The following is a 20,740-nucleotide window of genomic DNA, read 5'->3' as shown; positions in this document are numbered from 1 at the left end:
TGTTTATATTTTATTAATAGGATTAAGTAGGAATAATTAATATTTGTCATGTTGGAAATAATTGTGGTAACAGGGAATGTCTGCACCAAAGTATTGTTGATATAATTTTTAAAAGGGCGGGAGAGACCGCGTATGGATGCATTTTAAGAAAAGAGCGGGAAAGACGGCGCATTGATACATTTTGTAATGGTAGCAGGGATTGTCTGCACCAGAAAGCATTGTTGGCAGGAGAAACGGCACTTGAGCGTTCGTAGGAAGTCAGTAGTAAGCGAGAAGAGAAGCGAGTCGGTAGCAGGTCTGAAGCGAGAGGCTGAGAGGAGCGGTGTGCCTGCCGGCCACTAGCTATGATTTACAAGAGATTATAAACAGATGTACAGAGACATCAGCTAACTATTATAATAAGAGGAACTCAAGACTACTGAAGGTATGTTTGCGCATTGCTAGTTGTAAGATTATTGTAAAAAGTAAGTCCCATTTGAACGTTTGTAAAATCATTTCATTCAAAATATAATTAACTTTTGCCAGCAATATTGCATTTCTAATTATAATCCATCCCAAAAACCATCAACGTAAAACTCTGCAAAATTTTATTGTTGTCAAGAAAAAGTTTAACTGTGAATTACGTAATTTCAGTCAAATTAATTATAGAATAACGTCAGCTTTGCTATTAAAGAATAACGTCAGCTTTGCTATTAAAGAATAACGTCAGCTTTGCTATTAAAGAATAACGTCAGCCTTGGTAATAAATACAGCCACTTATTATGAAAGCCCACCAGCAGTTAAAACAGAGTAAGTATATTCATGTCGCAGTTCGATATAGCAGTCAGATGGCGATCCAGTAACAGTAAAAAAGGTAAGGAACAGTTTTGGGTTATTGCAGATAACGACTGAGGGCCACGACGACGACACATACTGTGTTTCGTCGAAATAATCAGAAAATCACTTTTAATAAGCAGCAATTAAATTTGTATGCAAAGATAGAGAAAGAGAATAAATTTCAAAGGGAAGATTTCATTTGTTATTATTAAGCAAGAGAGAGAAATCCTAAGGGAAGGTTTCATAGTTTATTGTAAAAGGGAAGGTTTTCATTAACAAAAGAGGTATACCTCTTTTGACGGGAAGGTTTCACCGTTTTCTCAGATACGAGCGAATATCTACGCACAAGCCGATATATGTCTTCGCTTATTTTGATCCTTCTTCCAATGAGCATACTTTCTGGGAAATCGGCTTATGACACTTGCCGTGATCACCTCGTGAGAACTACCTAAGTGGGTCAGTGATAAGACAGTGGACTCGTATTCGATAAGACGGTATTTCAAATCTCTGGCCGGACATGCAGTTTTAGTTTTTAATGACTTTCCTGAATCGCTTAGAGTGGATGCCGGATTCTTCTTTTGAAAGGCCACGGACGGTTTCGTTTACCATCCTTCCTCAAAGCGGCGCTAGTGTTCCAATGACTTTGTCGTCGACGGGACGTTTAACTCTAATCTTCCTTTCTTTTACTCTGCGCCGCAACTGATAATTTCATTTTCGACAGTCTCCTGTCTCTAGTAAGTGAGAGCCAATAGCGCTGCTGTGCTAGGATGGACCACCGGTCAGCATGCCCTGCCAGTAACTTCATCCGGAGAGTTAGTTCTCACAGCGTGAGTCTTATCATAGCAAGTGTGAAATGGCAAGTATGACCTTAGGATGGACTGTGAAACGCAGAGAGTTGCGATGGATTTTGCGTACTCACCGCCGCCGTTCTTGTAGCAGAGGTAGGGGAACCTCCAGACGTTGCCGAGTCCCACGGAGACGCTGATGCAGGAGAAGAGGAAGTCCAGCTTGTGCCCCCAGCCGCCGCGGTCGGCGTCGTCCTCGCGGCCAGCCGGCTCCACCCCCACAGGCGGCGCAGGCGGCGGCGGCGGGGGCAGCACCGCGGGGGCGGACACCACGGCGTCCGCAGCCCCGTCAGCCGCCCCCTTGCCGCCGTCACCTGCGACGCCTCCAGAGTCGCTCTTGGCCGAGAACTCGATGAACGTCTCGTCGGGGTCAGCACTCCTCTCGGCGCCCCAGTAGTACATCCTCTCTGACATTGCTCGTTCCCTGCGACAGAAATAAAAGTGATGTTATTCGTGCCGACTTTCAAGCGTTACCAGTGCCAGGCGACCCAATATTTTCCAAGTCGTGATGTGGTACGACATACATACACTACTGGCAATTAAAATCGCTACACCACGAAGATGACGCGCTACAGACGCGAAATTTAACCGACAGGAAGAAGATATTGTGATACGCAAAAGATTAGCTTTTCAGAGCATTCATACAAGGTTGGCGTCGGTGGCGACACCTACAACTTGCTGATATGAGGAAAGCTTCCAACCGATTTCTCATACACAAACAGCAGTTGACCGGCGTTGCCTGGTGAAACGTTGTTGTGATGCCTCGTGTAAGGAGGAGAAATGTGTACCATCACGTTATCCAGCTTTGATAAAGGTCGGATTGTAGCCTATCGAGAATGCGGTTTATCGTATCGCGACAATGCTGCTCGCGTTGGTCGAGATCCAATGACTGTTAGCACAATATGGAATCGGTGGGTTCAGGAGGGTAATACGGAACGCCCTGCTAGATCCCAACGGGGCTCGTATGACTAGCAGTCGAGATGACAGGCATCTTATCCGCATGGCTGTAACGGATCGTGCAGCCACGTCTCGATCCCTGAATCAACTGATGGGGACGTTTGCAAGACAACAACCATCTGCACGAACAGTTCGCAGCAGCATGGACTATCAGCTCGGAGATCATGGCTGCGGCTACCCTTGACGCTGTATCAGAGAGAGGAGCGCCTGCGATGGTGTACTCAACGACGAACCCGGGTGCACGAATGGCAAAACGTCATTTTTTCGGATGAATCCAGGTTCTGTTTACACCATCATGAGGGTCGCATCCGTGTTTGGTGACATCACTGTGAACGCACATTGGAAGCGTGTATTCGTCATCGCCATACTGGCGTATCACCCGGCGTGATGGTATTGGGTTCCACTGGTTGCACGCCTCAGTCACCTCTTGTACGCATTGACGGCACTTTGAACAGTGGACGTTACATTTCAGATGTGTTACGACCCGTGGCTCTACTCTTCATTCGATCCCTGCGAAACCCTACATTTCAGCAGGATAATGCACGGCCGCATGTTGCAGGTCCTGTACAGGCCTTTCTGGATATAGAAAATGTTCGACTGCTGCCCTGGCCACCACATTTTCCAGATCTCTCACCAACTGAAAACGCCTGGTCAATGGTGGCCGAGCAACTGGCTCGTCACAATACGGCAGTCACTACTCTTGATGAAGTGTGGTATTGTGTCGAAGCTGCATTGGCAGCTGTAGCTGTACACGCCATCCAAGCTCTGACTCAATGCCCAGGCGTATCAAGGCCGTTATTACGGCCAGAGGCGATTGTTCTGGGTACTGATTTTTCAGGATCTATGCACCAAAATTGCATGAAAATGTAATCACATGTCAGTTCTAGTATAATATATTTGTCCAATGAATACCCGTTTATCATCTGCATTTCTTCTTGGTGTAGCAATTTTAATGGCCAGTAGTGTAACATGATATGGACATCGAATCGCTGCCAGACTCTCTCTCTTTCCATGTATGCTGCGGTGTCTGCTGTTATGGTTACCCGAATTTGGCGTGTTAATTTTCATGGATGGCCGGATGCCCTTCATGTCGCCACCCGTACTCCCCAGGACGGAATGTGTGTACCCCAACTGTCTGCATCTAGTGTAATCCATGGAATAGTGCGAATGCGTTTCAGATGTGTGCGAATCATGTAACGGAAGCGAAACGTGGGGACCAGCCCAGTATTCACCTAGCGGGATGTGGAAAAGCGCCTAAAAACCACATCCAGGCTGGCTGGCACACCGAGTCCAGAAAGCAGCGCGTTAGCGCTCTCGGCTACCCTGGCCGGTAATTCCTGCCAGACTAAAATGGAGAATCGGACTCGAACTCTAATCAAGGCATCACGGACATGTTTATCCAACTCCAATGGCAGACACTGCAAGAGAGGCGTTCTGTATCATGCTGTAGCTTACTGTTAAAGTTCCGAGAGCGTATGTTCCTGGAAGAATCGACAGATATATTGGTTCCTTCCACGTATATTTCGTGAAAAGAACCACGAAGATAAAATCAGAGAGATTCGAGCTTCCTCGGAGGCTTACTTGCAGTTGTTCTTAGCGCGAACCATTCGCGAGTGGAACAGGAAAAGGGGAAAGTGAGAATGGTGTGCATACTGCCCTCCACCACGCACCGTCAGGTGGCTTGCGGAGTATAGATGTAGATGTAGATGTATAATGGCTGCCTTTCTGCTCAGCCGACAAGCACAGTACCCGACTCGCCTAAATCAGCGCACACTCCCCTGTAGAGTGAAAATTCATTCTGAATAACATCGGTATTGAGGATTTTGCAGAAGCCGATGGGCAACTGCATCCGTACACTAAATTAACAACCGGAAAAGAACGCATTCTTTCATACAAGAGGATGTGACGGTCTATATTGAAAGTTTGTGACTCCTTGCTAATTAAAATCTGTACGTCAATGAATAATGAGGAACCTGGTTTCGCCGTGAAATTTAGCCGAATATATAGAACAAGGTCCTTGATAAAGCTATCTGGTTGAAGTAGAAGTACATCGGATATGGTAGAACCCTCGCAAGTTCAGCTATGGGGGTTTGCCTATAGTGATCACGAATAATTTATGTTTGAAAACTGATTACAAAGACAGAATAATGAATTCTTATCGTATATTAAGCAAATCCTAGCAGACTTTACTTCTGCATGACAAATATACTTGCCATTTGTGACGTTTACCGCCTGAAAAACCTCCTAATGTATGAACTGGTGTAGTAAAGAAAGTGAGTTACAGTGACGCCATTTCTGGTACCGCATGTCTCGTACTACGGCATCAAGTAGCATTCCCTGTTGTCCTGTAGAGATCATACAGAAGATAATAGTAACAGTATTGCGTAATTATATGTTGTCAATCCTAAGCAGAACGTAACGTAAGCCAATAGGGCACGTTTTCATAAAGAAATTTTTAGTGAGGGATGCGCGGTCGGAATCGTAGACAAAGTATGCAAAGTAGCCAATTCACAAATGCCAAAAATCCTGTAAACTTGATATAATGATCAAAGAGAGAGACTTCTTAATGAGTTACCGTTTAAGGGTGACTGGAATGCGTAAGATCCAACATTTTTGAGAACCCATCTTTACATCGTCATAGGAAATTCAAAATAATAGTACAAATTTGTAGATCGTGATTTTATTAGTCAGAGAGAATGACAATATGTCACTTGAATCCAGAGATGTTTGAACTAGAATCGATAGAATCGAGTACAGGCTACCGCGTCCTCTGGTAAAATCAAATGACCACAAATTCATCCAGCTCCCCACAGAAATTCGAATGAAAAATGCAGCGTGAGAGATGAGCTCGATTTTGCATAGTTTTAAAATATATGTTAATTCCAATAATGTAGGTGAAGTATAAATGTACGACACCATCTGCAATTTCACAAAATCCTTTGTAATAACACGTTGAATGCCCCCATCTCTAACGCACAAGACAAGCGTCTAAATCACTTCCATTCCACGGGGAAGTGAGGACAAGAATATAACCTCGACGACACGAGATTCTGCAGAACGAATTTTGGTGGTACGCGTCCTCATCAACTGCCACAGGTCAAAGCTGCTTGTACGATCAAGATATACCCCACCATGTCTTGCAAAGATACTCTCCGCCAGTAGACGGAATTCCGTAATTCTTAATGACCAAGAATCTCTGACGAACTCGTGACTTACGCGTGGTGTACGATGTGAAACAGAAGTCATACGAAAGCGCCGGTATATCAATGAGATCAAAAGTGTTAATACATTCACCTTTAACTCTAATTTATCAGGTCCATCTCATAAAGAGATGTCTAATACCTGTTTGACACTTCTTTTTATGATAACGACATCTCTTGGACGCATTTTCTCATTATTAAAACACGTCACCAAACACTAATTCCAAAACAAGGAGAGAGACAGAGAGAGAACGAAAAGGATAGGATTAGAAATTACAATGAAATGAACATCCTTAGCTGCTAACAGGCGTTCACATACGTCAACGGGGACAGATGAAAATGTGTGCCCCGATCGGGACTCGAACCCGGGATCTCCTGCTTACATGGCAGACGCTCTATCTATCTGAGTTACCCAGGACACAGAGGATAGCGCGACTGCAGGGATTTACACTCCTGGAAATGGAAAAAAGAACACATTGACACCGGTGTGTCAGAGCCACCATACTTGCTCCGGACACTGCGAGAGGGCTGTACAAGCAATGATCACACGCACGGCACAGCGGACACACCAGGAACCGCGGTGTTGGCCGCCGAATGGCGCTAGCTGCGCAGCATTTGTGCACCGCCGCTGTCAGTGTCGGCCAGTTTGCCGTGGCATACGGAGCTCCATCGCAGTCTTTAACACTGGTAGCATGCCGCGACAGCGTGGACGTGAACCGTATGTGCAGTTGACGGACTTTGAGCGAGGGCGTATAGTGGGCATGCGGGAGGCCGGGTGGACGTACCGCCGAATTGCTCAACACGTGGGGCGTGAGGTCTCCACAGTACATCGATGTTGTCGCCAGTGGTCGGCAGAAGGTGCACGTGCCCGTCGACCTGGGACCGGACCGCAGCGACGCACGGATGCACGCCAAGACCGTAGGATCCTACGCAGTGCCGTAGGGGACCGCACCGCCACTTCCCAGCAAATTAGGGACACTGTTGCTCCTGGGGTATCGGCGAGGACCATTCGCAACCGTCTCCATGAAGCTGGGCTACGGTCCCGCACACCGTTAGGCCGTCTTCCGCTCACGCCCCAACATCGTGCAGCCCGCCTCCAGTGGCGTCGCGACAGGCGTGAATGGAGGGACGAATGGAGACGTGTCGTCTTCAGCGATGAGAGTCGCTTCTGCCTTGGTGCCAATGATGGTTCTATGCGTGTTTGGCGCCGTGCAGGTGAGCGCCACAATCAGGACTGCATACGACCGAGGCACACAGGGCCAACACCCGGCATCATGGTGTGGGGAGCGATCTCCTACACTGGCCGTACACCTCTGGTGATCGTCGAGGGGACACTGAATAGTGCACGGTACATCCAAACCGTCATCGAACCCATCGTTCTACCATTCCTAGACCGGCAAGGGAACTTGCTGTTCCAACAGGACAATGCACGTCCGCATGTATCAACTAGCCTGGCCAGCAAGATCTCCGGATCTGTCCCCCATTGAGCATGTTTGGGACTGGATGAAGCGTCGTCTCACGCGGTCTGCACGTCCAGCACGAACGCTGGTCCAACTGAGGCGCCAGGTGGAAATGGCATGGCAAGCCGTTCCACAGGACTACATCCAGCGTCTCTACGATCGTCTCCATGGGAGAATAGCAGCCTGCATTGCTGCGAAAGGTGGATATACACTGTACTAGTGCCGACATTGTGCATGCTCTGTTGCCTGTGTCTATGTGCCTGTGGTTCTGTCAGTGTGATCATGTGATGTATCTGACCCCAGGAATGTGTCAATAAAGTTTCCCCTTCCTGGGACAATGAATTCACGGTGTTCTTATTTCAATTTCCAGGAGTGTATCTCTGGCACGCCTCCCGCGAAACTCACATTCTCAACGTATGGGCTGGGGCACAACGAATGTAGTGCGGGACAACACGTTGAGAATGTGGGTTTCGCGGAAGGCGTGCCAGGGATAAATCCCTGCAGTCGCGCTATCCTCTGTGTCCTCAGTGACTCAGATAGATAGAGCGTCTGCCATGTAAGCAGGAGATCCCGGGTTCGAGTCCCGGTCGGCGCACACATTTTCATCTGTCCCCGTTGACGTATGTCAACGCCAGTAAGCAGCTAAGGGTGTTCATTTCATTGTAATTTCATGCTAACGATCTGCTTGGTCACCGATGGTATCTGTTCGTTCGGACATGTCCGAAAGAACAGATACCATCTTAGTAAAGGATACGATTATTTGCAGGCAACTAAATCCTTGGGGACTGATCAGTCGCCTTATTGGAACTTTTTTTTTTGCGAACAGTGTCACTATCTTTTTTACCGATTGTGAGCACAGACTGTTTAGTGTAGATGCGCGCATCCAAGCGGAATGTATGGGCGTAGTCTTGTATTATATCGCGCAGCCCTTAATATTGAATGCGTACCATAAATGCAGCTGAAATTCAGATCAGTAGGGACGCACTGCGAGAAAGACACTGGAACATATTACGGTAGAATATTTTCGTGGTTTCTGGCATTTACGAGTAAATGGCACTTCAGATTCTGTCCTCGATCCTTTGCCAGCTCTGTCACGAACGACTTCCACGTCGAAAGGACGTTAAGTCAAACCTACCTTCATATTCTTACAGTACACACCAGGTAAGTTTTTATAACATTCTTACAATCTTGTAATGTTCTATCGAGGGCGTTGCCCAACAAGTTCCACAAAAAATTTTCTCGAAGAATGGTACCACACGGCTAAACCTCACTACAGGTTGTACGCATAGTTCACATTGCTGCTCCCCAGGTACTCTTTCTTCCCGTTGGCGTCTGTCGGAATAGCACATGGTATACTGCGATTCAGCACTGCAAAAAGTTCGATTGCGCGGCCATATTGTGTCATCGCTTCAAGGACTTCAAAAATAGGATTAATGATGGCAAATTTACAAGTTCGTTCTTCTACCCATATACCAGTGTCACTCTTGTTCGATTCCCACTTCTTCTTGCCAACAATACGATGAGATATCTGGTCATATAATCTTTCGAATTTTGTCTCTAATATAAGTCGAAAACGTGGTAGAACGCCAGGCGAATTTCGGAAATCGAAGAATCTATCTATTCCACTTCTGCTGCTTGAAAGATATCGTCTGTAGTTAAATCGAGTTGTGTTTCAAACGAGTAGGCTTCTCCCAAATCCGTGCAGATTCTTTGAAAAGATCTTCATTTCTTCCAGTAACTTCATAACGTTCGAGGTTAGAATCTGTTCCAGGATTCTGCAACAGTAGGATTTTATAACAGGTAGTCAACTGAAAACGATACAGGTGCATAAAGTAAGTAAAGTTTTTCAAATTTCAAAAGTAATCGCCTATCTAATACATTTATCCCACTGCGACTTGCAAAACAAGACGGTCAGTGCCTTCATGGAAAAAATGTCTGGTTGCCTACGAAACCATTATCGTACCCAGACCTGCACTTTTTCGTCCGAAGCACATCGACGGTCACAAATGTTTATCTTCAAGGCTCCAAAAATATGGAAATCCCATATGGAGACATCGGGACTGTGTAGATGATGTGTAAGGCCTTCCCAGCGAAACTTCTGTATCTTACTCCAAACAACCTTGGCAACATTTGGGAGGGCCGGCTACGCTGCAGACGTTTCGCTGGGAAGCCCTTACACATCCCTCGTAACTTCCGATCGCTCCCCATGCGAATTCCATATTGTTGGGGTCCTGAAGAAAGACATTCACGGCCATTGATTTGCTTTGCACGAAGAGGTGCATGTCTGGTTCCGAAGGCAGCCGAAAACATGTTTCCACGAAGGCACTGACAGACAAGCCTCACAGTGGGATATATGTGTTAACAGATGTGGCGATTACTTTTGGAATAATAAACACTCTACGCAATTTTTCTCCGTCTGTCTCGTTTTCATTTGACTGCATCTTATAAAATCGGGAGAAGGTATTACAAACGCCAGTTCAACGTCGTGACAGATGCGTGAACAATGGTATAGAAAACATGTAAAATGAGTCATGATTCAACGTATAAAGCAAGAAATGTCTTTGATGTAGGTTCCAGAATTCTTTAGTGTAGGTTCCAGAATTCTTTAGTGTTACTAATCGGAACAAATTTGCTGGGTGCTTCCTATTATATTCCTTCAAAATTGTAAATAAACCGAAAATAAAACATTGTTTCTTATTTCTATTTGCCTGTACAGATTCGAAGAAATACTATACAGACGTTTCCCAATGTCGAATAGCGGCAATGGAACACCCGATCTGTGGGCGCTTGTGTTGCTTGCCAACATGAGTTTGTTCCTTGGAGTAGGTCGTAGCCAATTGTGTAAATTTCCGGAGGCAAAGGAGATCTGCATCACATCGCATTTAGAGAATAAATAACTAACAACAGTAAACAGGCGTCCTATTTTGACCATACTCTGCAACATTTTTCCTCTATTGTTATTTTTTCTCGTCGTCCCAAACGTAGCCTATTGCAGACAGTCTGGCATGAATAACAATTACACCCGGTCATCATTCAAAGAGTCACAAGTTGCAAGCCATCAAAACGATGTTTAAATACAAGTTCTTCATTTGTGGGGCCATAGTTTCCGTAGTTGCTTTATAATTCATGAGGGTGTTTTTGATCCGCCGTTGCAACTACAAAAATGCGTGATTTTCTTCACCAGACGCGTTTCGCTTTATTGAGGTAAAGCATTATCAGTGGCGGTGATTTTTCGGCTGATTTCTCACTTACATCGGGAAATACCGTCTGCTAGCACATCGTTGTTAGACACTGATAATTGTCGTCTACTTTTTAGATGTTCTACAGCACTATGCATCTCTCACAACACACTTTTATGCACGCCAAACAAACAAAATACAGCGGCGTGCATAAAAGTGTGTTGTGAGAGAGTAGAATGACGCAGCTGGTACCCAAGCTTTCAGTGGCTCTTTTAAACAGGGGCATATTCGTCTTTTTGGTGCTGTTATAGGAGCACTTTTCCGCAGGTTTCCTTATTTTCCCTGCTACAGCAGAGCATCAGTAAAATTTTAGTAGTTTACTTACACGAAACTGAATAAACCTCAGACTGGGTTTTACGCGCCCAAAAATTTTGTATGTGCTCCAGTACTACAACATGGGGTTCCCAGGACATTTCTGATGATAATGGAGACACTTTATAGCGTATTCCTCCATCCTATGCCACTTTCTAAATTACGTTTCGGCCAAACTGGAATTTATGTACGTATTTTATGTCTACAAGTATGGTAACATCGAACGTCTGTATTTTGGAGACGGATAATGATATCAAGTAAATTTTCAAAGATCTTCGAGATCGGGATCTGAAGAATTTATGGTAAAACTTTGAGCCATTTTCTGTGCATACTCGTCTTAGAATTTGCGGCACTGTTTTCGTACACAAAAGCCACATTTGTGGGGTATCTCTCGATAAGGAACAAAGATGTTTGGAAACGAGAAGATGGCACTTCTAGATAAATGCCTAGAGGATGTAACATCAAATTTTTCAGCAATTTGCTGCGATTAGTTATCCGGATATCCGCTGCTGACGGCGAAAAATGGTGAAAAACGCTTTTTGGCGTTTTCTCAGGAGCCGCACGTGAGCTAAATGGTGCCCCTGTAAGTCCGTTAAGGCGGACCATAGACTACATCTAATTCAAAAAGAAGCAACCGATTTGCTCCATTTGCCTAAGCTGGACCATGTACAGTAGGATAGTTACAATAAGACGATCCTTCTGTTGTGTATGCTAATGGTCCCTAGCACAAGGGCTATCCAAAACACATCATCCTACATTTCTATCACCAATAGTACCCAAGGTATGAGCCTCGGGAAAATCCCGTTTTTATGGGCCCCGTTTTGGAACATATTGGTAACGCTTGCTGTCGCATACAGTACCTTTCACGTATGTAGGTGCAAATTTGTACCTGCCTTAATTATTCAACCCGAACAGATGATCATAAATCGCTACCACAGTCTGTGAACAACAGAAGCAAGATCTTTTTACCATATGGCTTCCCCTGAGTTTGACATACCAATTCCTTCCAGCGAAGCTCATTGCTTAAATGATGTCCGCACCTTTACCTGAGTGGTCAGCGCGTTTGACTGCCATACAGTTCGATTCCCTTCCCGACCGGGTCTAAGATTTTCTCCGCTCGGTGGCTGGGCGTTGTGTCGACCTCATCATCAATTCCTTATCGTCGACACGCAAGTCATCGAATGTGGCGTCAACTGAAAAGACATGCAACTTGGCAGTCGAACGTACCCAGGTGGGGACTCCGGCCATCAACTGCTGTACTTAAATCACGACTCGGTGGCCACGCGATTTGAGGCGCCAAGTCATGGATTGCGTGGTCCCTCCCGCCGGGGGTCCGAGTCCTCCCTTCTATGCAAAATGCGTATGTCCGTTGTGTACAGGTGACGCAAGCTGTTGCAAGGTCACTGATTTACACGTTGTAGTTGTGTGCGTGCAGCACTATACTCCGACTAAAACAACTTTGATTGACGTTTCAGCCAATTGCAGCACTTTTTGGGACTCCATGTGTTCGCTGTGTTTGTTGTTTTACTGGTACGTGCAGAGGCTTGCCAGGGGAAGCTGGCTACACTGGGTGGAGGGGATGTGAGGGACTGGGGAAGGAGAGGGGAGAGCCAAACACGGAGTGATTTATATTGATCGCGTGAGCACGCAGTCTGTTGTGTGATAGCGGGCAACACCCCACTCCTCCCCTCACTGACATCTGCCAATCACGGTGCGTCATCAGCTGCGCAAACGCCATTCGAGGCATCGCAGCGACCTTTTTAACACGCTGAGTTATTCCTAAGCCCGGCTGTGCAAACAACAACCTGCGCTGCGTTTGTTCAGCACTTTTCAGTGTTAAATCACGAGCGTGTCCTTTGTCCTATTAACACATTGTTTCTTTTATGAGGTAAAAATGATTTCAGTGAAGAAATTTTCATTACTGAAGTAGAGCGCCGCTGTAATTTGAGGATCAAGACTCAAGAACTACGGCAATAAGATCTAAAAATTGCGTATCTCCTTCAAATGCTACATTCTTTGTTTGTAATTACTTTACAATTGATTAATGTCGACCTCATTTGCGATTATAAAGTGAAAATTGCTAAAAATAATGTTTAAACCACTTGATCAATTAAGTCACTTTTTTACTTTGATAAGAGGTGAAACAAACGTGAGAGCTGAATCTCGAATCGTCGTAGTGTGCACCAAACGAAATAATGTCAAATAGAGCAGCCACAATCTGCAGAGAAAATACGTTAAACGTTATGTCCAGACGTAGTTTAGCAAAAAATGGTTCTTGACTAGAAAATTAAAGTTTTATTAATAATACATTACTGTAAATATTTTAGATTTTTGACCTTTTCCCTAAAGACAGCTCGTAAAGCCATATTGTGCCGTGCGGTCCCGCCTCGCGCTAATTTTAAAAATCCCACCATCTTCCCTGTGCGTCGCTTCCTGGCAGTTTTTTTTTTTTTTTCTTTTTTTTTTTTCTTTTTTTTTTTTTTTTTTTTTTTTGCGAACTGGCGTATACAGCGACCAGGGAGGAGAGCCTAAACTCTGATAGTGAGAAGTTTTAATAAGGGGCAGTAAAATGAGTACGAGACAGATGGAAGGACAATTTATTATTTCAAATTAAGCGCTATATCTGGTAACATATTTATCCCAGTGTGAGACAAGACGGTCAGTGCGCCCACCGAAAAATGTTTGCGCCTGCTTACGGAACCATGATTGTGCCCAAGCGTACACCTCTTCGTCTGGAGTAAATCGACGGCCACTAATGTCTTTCTTCAAGACTCCAAAAATATGGAAGTCTCGTGGGCAGAAACGGGATAGCATGGCGGATGTATAAGGGCTTTGCTCAAACTTCTCCAGCGTAGTCGAAACAATCTTGGCGAAAGGCGGGCGACCATTATTCTGCAATAGGATGATGGGCGCTTGGACCTGATGGCGAGCTTCAACTTTTGCAAGGTGTCCAAGGACCGCTGTGCGTTAATCGTGGTGCCGTGTTTCAGAAAATCGACGAGTAGCACGCTCTTGAAGTCAAAGAAAAGGTCATCACCACTTTCCCGGATCTGGCGTACACGGCTTTGGATTTTTCCGCTGGAGGTGAACCCATGTGGTTCTATTGCTGCCTCTGACACTCGTTCTCAGGTTCAAAATTATGACCTTACGTTTTGTCTCCCGTGATAATAGTGAACAGGAAACGTTGAGTCTGGTGGTAAGGAACTTTACGCTGCCACCTCTTCATCCCCTCTATGCCAAATACTGATGCTGCAAATTTATACTACTGCTTAGATTTCAAGAAGCTACCTCCAAGTTTCTATTCAATTATTCGGACAGAGAAGACCGGAATTATTGTGTTTCTGTGTGATTATTTATGCACACTTTGCCATATTTTCAGTGCTGTTATTACTAAATCTGCTGGAACCGTGGGACTGCTACGGTCGCAGGTTCGAATCCTGCCTCGGGCATGGATGTGTGTGATGTCCTTAGGTTAGTTAGGTTTAAGTAGTTCTAAGTTCTAGGGGACTGATAACCACAGCAGTTGAGTCCCATAGTGCTCAGAGCCATTTGAACCATTTGAACTAAATCTGCTAACACTAACTGCCTGTATATTTAAAGGCCTCGGTATATCTATGTTTTTTATTCGAATCTAGGTTCACAATGTCTGACCAGTGTTTGTAAAGCATCTTTCCTGTAGTACACAAGGGGGCGGTTAATACGTAGTGCAACACTTTTTTTTCTCTGACGACTTCGTCGAAAAAATGCGGATTTGTAGTGTGACATCGTGGAACATTCCCGCTTCAGCCACTATAGTTCCATGAAGTTCCAAAAGGTCGCAGAGCTATACGCAGCCTTCAAAATGACGTTTGTAATGGAGATGCGTTCCAAGCGGAGAGCTGTCGTTGAGTTTCTTTTGGCGGAAAAAGTGAGCATCGCATGTATTCATGGGCGCTTGCAGAATGTCTACGGAGACCTGACAGCGAACAGAAGCACGGTGGGTCGTTGGGCGAGGCGTCAGTCATCATCGCAACTAGATCGCGCAAACTTGTCTGATTTCTCGCATGCCGGCCGGCCGCACACAGCGATGACTCCTACAATGTTGGAACGTGCTGACACTCTCATTCGACGTGATCGATGGATAACACTCAAACATCTCGCTGCACAACTGGGCTTCTCTATTGGTGGCACTTGTCCACCAGCTGGTCCACTCAAAGGCGTGTGCCGGCTCGGTTTCTCGCCGCCTAACGTGGAACGTGCTGACACTCTCATTCGACATGATCGACGGATAACAGTGAAACAGCTCGCCGCACAATTGGGCTTCTCTGTTGGTAGTGCTCACACACTTGTCCACCAGCTGGTCCACTCAAAGCGTGTGCCGACTCGGTTTCTCGCCGCCTAACATAAAAGAGCAACGAATGACCATCTATGCGGAATTGCTTGAGCGTTACGACGCTGATCCCACAATTTTTCTGTCGGATTTCGCCAAGACGGTGAAATATGGGTTCATTACTTCGAACCGGAAACAAAACGGCAATCTGTGGTGTGACGCCAAACCACATCTCCTCCAAAGGAAACGTTCAAAGCCGAACCCTCAGCCTGTAAAGTCATTGCAATGGTCTTCTGGGACTCTGAAGGGGCTCTTCTGTTTGATGTCCTCGCTCATGGTTCAACCATGGGTATTGTATTACACTCGGTACATTGAAGAAATGACTTCAGCGTGTTCGTCACCACAAAAATGCAAACAAACTTCTACTTGTCCATGACAACGCAAGGCCTGGCCCAAGTCTGCGCACCCGAAGGAGCTCACCAAACCTCATTGGACTGTTCATTCTCATCCACTCTACAGCTCGGATCTCGCTCCTTCTGACTTCCATGTGGTTGGCTCAGTGAAGGATGAACTCCGCGGGAAGCAGAACATGGATAATGAGGAGCTTACTGACGCAGCAAGGGGTTAGCTCCGACGTCGACCAGTAGATGATGACGATGATGTATGGTTTGTGGGGCGCCCAACTGCGTGGTGATCAGTGTCCATACAAGATCCTAATCTTTTCATTGTCCAGTACCGCCACTTATCCAGAATGGTTATGAAATGATGAGGACAACACAAACACCCAGTCCCCAGGCGGAGAAGATCCCTGACCTGGCCGGGAATCGAACCCGGGACCCAGTAAGCCAGAGACAGCAACGCTGGCCATTAGTTCATGAGCTGCGGACTCGACCAACAGAGTGGCAGCATGTGGACATAGAGGTCCTCTCAGTTAGGTGGCGTAAGGCCGACGCAACGAACATAGATTATGTTGAAAAATGGGGTTTTGTAGCCAAAAGAGTGGTAAATAATATGGTGTACTGGAATCCTGCATAAAATCAACCTGGTTTCAAAAAAAATGTGTCGCATTACTTATTGAACGCCTCTCGTATTTTTAAATCTATGTCTAATAATGTCAAATGTGACTGAGTGGGAAGACGCTTAAATTCAGTCTGCGAGTAGGAAAAGAAATCTGATGCCCTGGTGAACCGCAATCCTAAGGATACGTTTACACACCCGTTCCCATTTTTGTTGAGGCTTTTTCCGGCCATAGTGACAGAGCGGTTCTAGGCGCTTTAGTCTGAAACCGCGCGACCGCTACGGTCGCGGGTTAGAATCCTGCCTCGGGCATGGATCTGTCTGTTGTCCTTAGTGTCCCATAGAGCTCAGAGCCATTTGAACCATCACTGACTGCTAATAAAGACATCGGAGAAATTATTTATTATATTTATGACATCGTGGCATCTTACAGTCGCATGTTCGTATTTTTCCCGTCGTTAGCGTTTTCAGCACGAAAGAACAAAGCAGTACTCGCTTATCTGTAGGCGATTCGCTAGTGGCTCACACAAGTACGTAGCACAGAATTTAATCGCGCAGGTAAGCCGCGCGACTGAGTAGAGGGCAGCTGCAAATTTCAGAGTATGAACTGCACAAATCACTCTGAATGTGAGTGTAGCCATAAGCTAGGTATATCACGCTAAAAAATTCTTTGAATATATGATTTCGTAAATGGAGAGTTGAGAGGTATAATAGAGTAAGCAAGTGCAGCAGTTGAGTTCCTTTACCACCAAAGTTTTTGCTGTTATCCACCTAACACAGCTTTTGTGCGATTTTGGCGAAGTACTGGAACTGTGCGCCTTGCAGTACATTACGACTGGCTTACGCCATACCACGTTGGATGATTTCAGACTTTCAGCAACTGCCGGTCGCGTGGCTGGCACATTGCCTTCTCTCTGTTCTGATGGAGTAAAATAGCTTCTAATGACCCTCTGGAGAAAAAGAATTGCAAGGCACGGCCGACTCACTTAAAGCTCCTCGTCTTCCTTCGTTCTACTGCACTGAATAAAATGAACTATTCTGATGCTATCGTAGATTCTTTTTGTACTACCAACTATGTTGTCGCTGTCTTCAATCCAAAGGCTGGTTTAACGTAAATCTCCACGCACATCCATTTGACCCTGCCTACTGTGCTCAGTTCTTGGTATCTCGGTAAAATTTTTAATCCACTCTCTCCCCCTCCCTCTACACCTCCCTCTATTACCAAATTAACTACTACTTGATACGTCAATGTGCGCTCTCTCACATCACTTCTTTTAATCAAATTGTTCTATAAAGATACATTCTCCATTATTCGCTTTGATACTTCCCAATTAAATATCCGATTTGCCCACATAATCTTTGGAATTTACCAGTGTAATCTTTGTGCAAGACCACATTTCAGAAACCTCTATTCTCTTCTCGTCAACACTGTTTATCGTTTACGTTTCACTTCCATACAAGGCTACGCTCCAAACAAACACTTTCCAAAAGACTCCTTAACATTTTTAGTTTTCTGCTGTATTGCCAGATCATTTGCGTCTTCATTTCATGCGACCCATTGCTTCCTTCTTAATGACAGTATATGTGCTGCTGTCCATCATATCATCCATAATCTGAAATCTCTTCCTCCCTCGCCTCGTCTTTCCTTCCACACACCCTTCTGTTTTCATAAAACCCTCTTTCATTCTTAATATATGTCCAATCCACTTTCGTTTCCTTCTTTTTATTGCAGCCAGTAACTCTCTTACCTCTCCTTCTGTTCTTCGTACCCCTTCATTTTTCACCGTTTCCGACCAGTTTATTCTTTCCATCCTGCGCTACATTCACTTTTCAAAAGCCTACAGCACTGCAGTGTCTCTCTTCCTGAGTGTTCACGATTTAGCGCCATACAACAGGGGACTCCATACAGAACATTTTATTAGTTTTTTCCTTAAATCTTCGTCAATAATGCTGCAGAAAACTCTCACTTTTATTATAAAATGCCTCTTTTGCCATTGGTATCCTGGTTTTAATTTTTGTGCTACTCTTCCAGTCGTTTCTGTCCTGCTACCGATGTATTTAAAGCTTTGTACATGTTCTAATACTACTCTATTTAGCATTATCTTTGCCGGCCGCTGGTGCCGAGCAGTTGGAGACGCTTCACTCCGGAACCGCGTTGCTGCTATGGTCGCAGGTTCGAATCCTGCCTCGGGCATGGATGTGTGTGATGTCCTTAGGTTAGTTACGTTTAAGTAGTTCTAAGTCTAGGGGACTAATGACCTCGGATGTTAAGTCCCATAGTGCTCAGAGCCATTTAGAACGGTCTATTGACACAAAGTGTTGAGTGCTATTGACAATTGATTTCAAATTGATTCTGTATTTCTAGATTTCCAGGCGTCTTTTGGCATTGTACCCCACAAGCGGCTTTTAACAAATTGCATGCTTATGGAATATCGTCTCAGTTATGTGACTGGATTCGTGATTTCCTGTCAAATATTTCACAGTTCGTTGTAACTGACGGAAAGTGATCGAGTAAAACGAAAGTGATTTCTGTTGTTCCCCAAAGTAGTCCCTGTCCTGTTCCTTATCTATACAAACGATTTAGGAGACAATCTGAGCAGCCATTTTAGGTTCTTTGCAGATGATGCTGTCGTTTATCGACTAGTAAAGTCATCAGAAGGTCAAAACAAATCGCAAACGATTTAGAAAAGATATCTGTATGATGCGAAAATTGGCAATTGAGTATACGTAATGAAAAGTGTGAGGTCATCCACAAGAGTTCTAAAGGGAATCCGTTAAACTTCGGCTACACGACAAATCAGTCAAATCTAAAGGCCGTAAATTCAACTAGATACCTAGGAATAAAAATTACATACGAAGATAAGTCAATTATTAACCGCAATTTAGTCATATTTCTGTTTATTTTGATAGTACTGTCGTTTTACGTTGATTACATATGCTTTGTTTATTTGTTGTTATATCTTTGAAATTTTCAAGCTGCTGGGTTGGTTTCGTTATCGCTGCTGTGATGTTAATCATGGCTGCTTCGCAGTGTATTTGCACTAAAGAGAAGCAACGCTCAGTGATCCGTTTTTTGTGGTCGGAAGGCGTATTAGGGCCTGAAAGTCATCGAAGACTTTCCGTACAGTACGGGAACAGTGTTTTGCCACAACGGAATGTCTACGAATGGATTGAAATATTCCGAAATGGTCGCACAAGTTTTACGCACGATGAAGGAACCGGGCGATTGTTTACCGCCACAAATGAAGAAACCATTGAGTGATCACGTGAAACGGTTCTCTTACACAGACGATTAACTATTGACGAAGTGGCACATCGTCTGCAAATTTGTCACGGTTATCTCTACGAAATCACCCACAATAGACTCGGGTTTCAGAAAGTTTGTGGAAGATGGGTCCCAAAACAACTCATACAGTTGCATAAACAAACGGGCTTGTACATCTGCAAAAAACATTTGGATCGCTATGGTAATGAAAGGGACAACTTCTTAGACATGATCATTACTGCTAACGAAACGTGGATCCATCATTACGAGCCGGAGAGTAAACGGCAGAGTACAGAATGGAAACATCCAAATTCACCGTGCAACAAAAAGTTCAAGACTCAACCGTTCGCAGGAAAATTGATGCTTACGGTTTTTTGGGACGCACAAGGTCCAGTACTGGAACATCATGGGGAAAGAGGCACAAGAATAAACAGTGTAGGTAACAGTGAGATTCTTACTGCCAGGCTAAAGCCTGCAATTCTAAGCAAACACCGAGGATTGCTGTCAAAAGATGTGTTGTTGCACAACAATGCCCGTCAGCATATTGCTGCCCACACTGCTGAAACGCTCCAGAAACTCAAAATCCTCCATAGAGTCTCGATCTTGCCCCTTCGATCACTTGTTTGGTCCACTCAAACAGGCATTAAGGGGCCGTCGATTTGCCTCGGACGAAGCAGTGAAAGAAGCGGTGCATTCCTGGGTCGCAGCTCAACCGAGAACCTTCTTTTATGAGGAAGCTTGTACAACAATGGACCAAGTTCGTTGAAACGGAAGGAGACTACGTCGAAAAATGATGTTCTTGTAAGTTTCATATTTGATTACAGTAACATTTTATAACTACTTTGCGGGTGATAATTGACTTAGCCCCGCACAACTTAAGTTGGAAAGAACACATAGAAAATGTTGTGGGGAAGACAAACCAAAGATTGCGATTTATTGACAGAAAACTTAGAAGAGCAGCAGATTTCCTGTATCAGGTCGGACTAAAGGAAAACCATCAAAGCAATTCAGAGGCAGACTATTAGATTTGTTACCAATAGGTTCGAACCACACGCAAGTATTACTGAGTTGCTTCGGGAACTCAAATAGAAATTCCTAGAGGGGAGCGACGTTCTTCTCGAGGAACACTGTCGAGAAAATTTAGATAGCAGGCATTTGAAACTGACTGCAGAACGATTCTACTGCCACCAAAGCACATTTCCCGTAAGCACAACGAAGATAAGAGAAATTAGGACTCATCCGGAGACATACAGAATGTTAGTTTCTCCCGCGCTGCCGGCCGCTGTGGCCGAGCGGTTCTAGGCGCTACAGTCTGGAGCC

The 20,740-nt window shown here is 45.0% G+C and overlaps 1 protein-coding gene across 2 annotated transcripts in view; it reads right to left on the bottom strand.

Moving 5' to 3' along the window:
• The window catches only part of LOC126354742 (sodium- and chloride-dependent GABA transporter 1-like), a 145,524-nt gene that overhangs the window by 115,913 nt on the left and 8,871 nt on the right, over window positions 1–20,740 (bottom strand). For both annotated transcript variants that reach the window (XM_050004619.1, XM_050004620.1), the window contains exon 2: window positions 1,736–2,085. In XM_050004619.1, the coding sequence (XP_049860576.1) occupies window positions 1,736–2,075 (340 nt within the window). In that variant the 5' untranslated portion in view covers window positions 2,076–2,085. The remainder of the gene's footprint in view (window positions 1–1,735; window positions 2,086–20,740) is intronic.

This window comes from Schistocerca gregaria, chromosome 3, assembly GCF_023897955.1.
Source record: "Schistocerca gregaria isolate iqSchGreg1 chromosome 3, iqSchGreg1.2, whole genome shotgun sequence".
Lineage (NCBI taxonomy): Eukaryota > Metazoa > Arthropoda > Insecta > Orthoptera > Acrididae > Schistocerca > Schistocerca gregaria.
The sequence above is the reverse complement of the archived record's forward strand: the minus strand, read 5'-3'. Positions and strand labels throughout refer to the sequence as shown.